The sequence below is a fragment of the Cyprinodon variegatus genome, unplaced genomic scaffold (genome assembly GCF_000732505.1).
Source record: "Cyprinodon variegatus isolate N-32 unplaced genomic scaffold, C_variegatus-1.0 Scaffold388, whole genome shotgun sequence".
NCBI lineage: Eukaryota > Metazoa > Chordata > Actinopteri > Cyprinodontiformes > Cyprinodontidae > Cyprinodon > Cyprinodon variegatus.
This window is the reverse complement of record NW_015150841.1, coordinates 520,020-522,495: the sequence shown is the minus strand read 5'-3', so window position 1 is coordinate 522,495 and position 2,476 is coordinate 520,020. Positions and strand designations below refer to the sequence as shown.

Here is a 2,476-nt window from a genome sequence, read left to right as displayed (position 1 = left end):
GTAAGGATAAAGTAATAGAATAACCAAAAAACACAGGTTGATGTCAAGTCGGAGAAGCAGGCTGGAATGGATTCAAATTCAGTTGTAATCATATAGCTCCAAGTCACAACACTTTATTTGTAAGGTATTGTACAAATACAATTCAATCAAATCATACAAACAGATTGGTTAAAAGTTTCCCATTTCAGGAAACTTTAACACTAGCAAGATAAAAGATTAAATTAAATTATTTTTAAAGTTGTTAAACTGAAATTAAACAAATGTAATTTTTATATCCAAGCTATTGCGCTTTTAATGCTGTGTGTTTCTTCTGTCCTCACTCCTAGGATCTTAGTTGGACCTTCATGTTGTAAGGTTTTGGAGTTAGAGTGATTCCAAAAACTGGAGTAAAATCTGGTTCCCCTGCACCCTCCGGCCAGATGAACTTGAACTTCTTCAGCAGAGTCACAGTGAAGAGGAAGAGCTCCATTCTAGCCAGACCTTCTCCAAGACACATCCGAGGACCTGAGAAAAAGAAACAGATCAAGTTCACTAGCTATGCTTATCACCTCAGATCTAATATAATCTTTTCCTTCCATTTTACCTGCAGAGAAAGGCATGAAGGCATCTGGTTTGACAAACTCTCCATGTTCATCCAGGAAGTTTTCAGGGTTGAATTCATGAGGAAATTTCCACTGTCCCTCCTCCCTCAGAACCGAGGTCAGATTCTGAATGATCATTGTTCCCTGAGGCCAGATAAATCAAAAGTATGTCAAAATGTCATTGCTTTCTGTCTTTCAAACAGAGATCAGTAATGGCAAGCTCACCTTGGGAATGGAGTATCCAATGAGCTCGGTGTCCTTAGTTGTACAGTGGAAAACACTGAGAGGAACTGTGTTGGCAGTCCTCTGCACTTCATGGATCACAGCCTGAATGAAAAGAAATTATCTGATTATTATAAAAAAAACAATCACCTATACCGAAAACAGAAAAGGGAAACCTCTTGAACCTATGAGTAGAGACAGTGACAACTGGTAATGAATATGTCAATTCCAAAGACCCTTTGTCTAAATAACTCATGCTTATGATCATCTTTGGCCACTGTGTGTGTATGGCCGTGTTTTTGTTACATTATGGGGCCGATTTCCCAGGAATATGCTACATTTCGAGGACTTACAGTAACTTGCGGGGACCCATGAGAAAAGTTCTCTTCCTGGCGTGGCAATTAGGTTTAGGTCTAAGTTGTGGATGGAGTTAAAGGTTAGGTTCATTAAATGAGGTGGTTAACCCATGGGTCCTGGTCATTTAATACAGGCCAGTTGTGGGTCAATTGATGGCGAGCTACTACCTGGAACAGAACCTGCACAATAACATTCTCATCCTATATTTCTCTTTATTTGGATGTAGTGTTTATCTTTCATCTTTGAGTACTCCTGAATTTGTTGCTGTATTCTGTTATTTAAATTATGTGAACTACTGAGTCTAAGGAACTGAATTTTCTCAAGTGTGATATATCAAAACCAACTTTTCTGCAGGTTGTAAATATTTTCGGTATTATTGTTTTTGTTTCCACATAATATATGGTACCAACACAAAGTTAAGTATCTGCCTCGGTGTCATTATTTACTGTCTTTCTACACTTCCATAACCTGAAACCTTATCTGATATTCAAATCATCATTATCATGCCTATAGTATCCTTGCATCTAAATAAAATTTGTGTAAGGGATTTCTACTTTTACTCATTTTAAAATTAAGTATTACTGTAAGTATTTTCTTAAGTAAATTGGTGCAGCTTGTGGACACACTTCAAAACGTATTATTCTGCAGAGAGACTGTTACACCTTAATAGAGTTGTGATTTTACAAATCCTGGGAATGCATTTAAGACTTTACCACAGGTATCATATTTGTTGCACCTTTTGGGCTTAAATGTGTTTTGATCTTATAAACTGTAAACTACTGTAAAACATGTTTTAAGCATGTTTAAGTAAAAAAGCATGTGTATTTTAAGTCCTCTCCTTTCATTTACCGTATTTGAGTTCCTCTTTACGGAGGCTCATTTGTGTCCTCACTATAGCATGAACCATTTCCCTGGCTGAAATCTACAGAATAAATCGGCTTGCAGTTTGTAGAGGTCAGCTTTACCAAGGCATTTGGTAGCCTTTTTTTTCTTCGATTGAAACTTATTCTGGATCCTGAGCTAAACATGGTCTGTTGAAGCCTCCCTCTAATGTTTTTGGAGTAGTCCATATTTAACCTTTAATTCCATCTGAATGTCTACAAGGTCAATGGTTCTTATTCGCTGAGAAGCATGGTGTTGTGATGGGGGGGAAAATCAATCTTTTATTTAATTTCGTTTTACATATAGATTGATGAGAGCTGGCTTTACATTTACTTACTTACAGAGATGGGAAGTAACGAAGTACAAATACTTCGTTACTGTACTCAAGTAGATTTTTCTGATATTTTTACTTTACTTTACTACTTATTTTTATG

At 36.6% G+C, this 2,476-nt stretch overlaps 1 protein-coding gene across 1 annotated transcript in view; it reads right to left on the bottom strand.

Moving 5' to 3' along the window:
* Positions 1 to 252: 252 nt before the first annotated feature.
* Positions 253 to 2,476, bottom strand: part of LOC107092632 (cytochrome P450 2J6-like) — a 15,778-nt gene continuing 13,554 nt past the window's right edge. The window contains exons 9-11 of the mRNA XM_015387215.1: positions 807 to 908; positions 584 to 725; positions 253 to 504 (exon numbers count right to left, since the gene is read on the bottom strand). Coding sequence (XP_015242701.1) covers positions 323 to 504; positions 584 to 725; positions 807 to 908 — 426 coding nt within the window. The 3' untranslated portion in view covers positions 253 to 322. The remainder of the gene's footprint in view (positions 505 to 583; positions 726 to 806; positions 909 to 2,476) is intronic.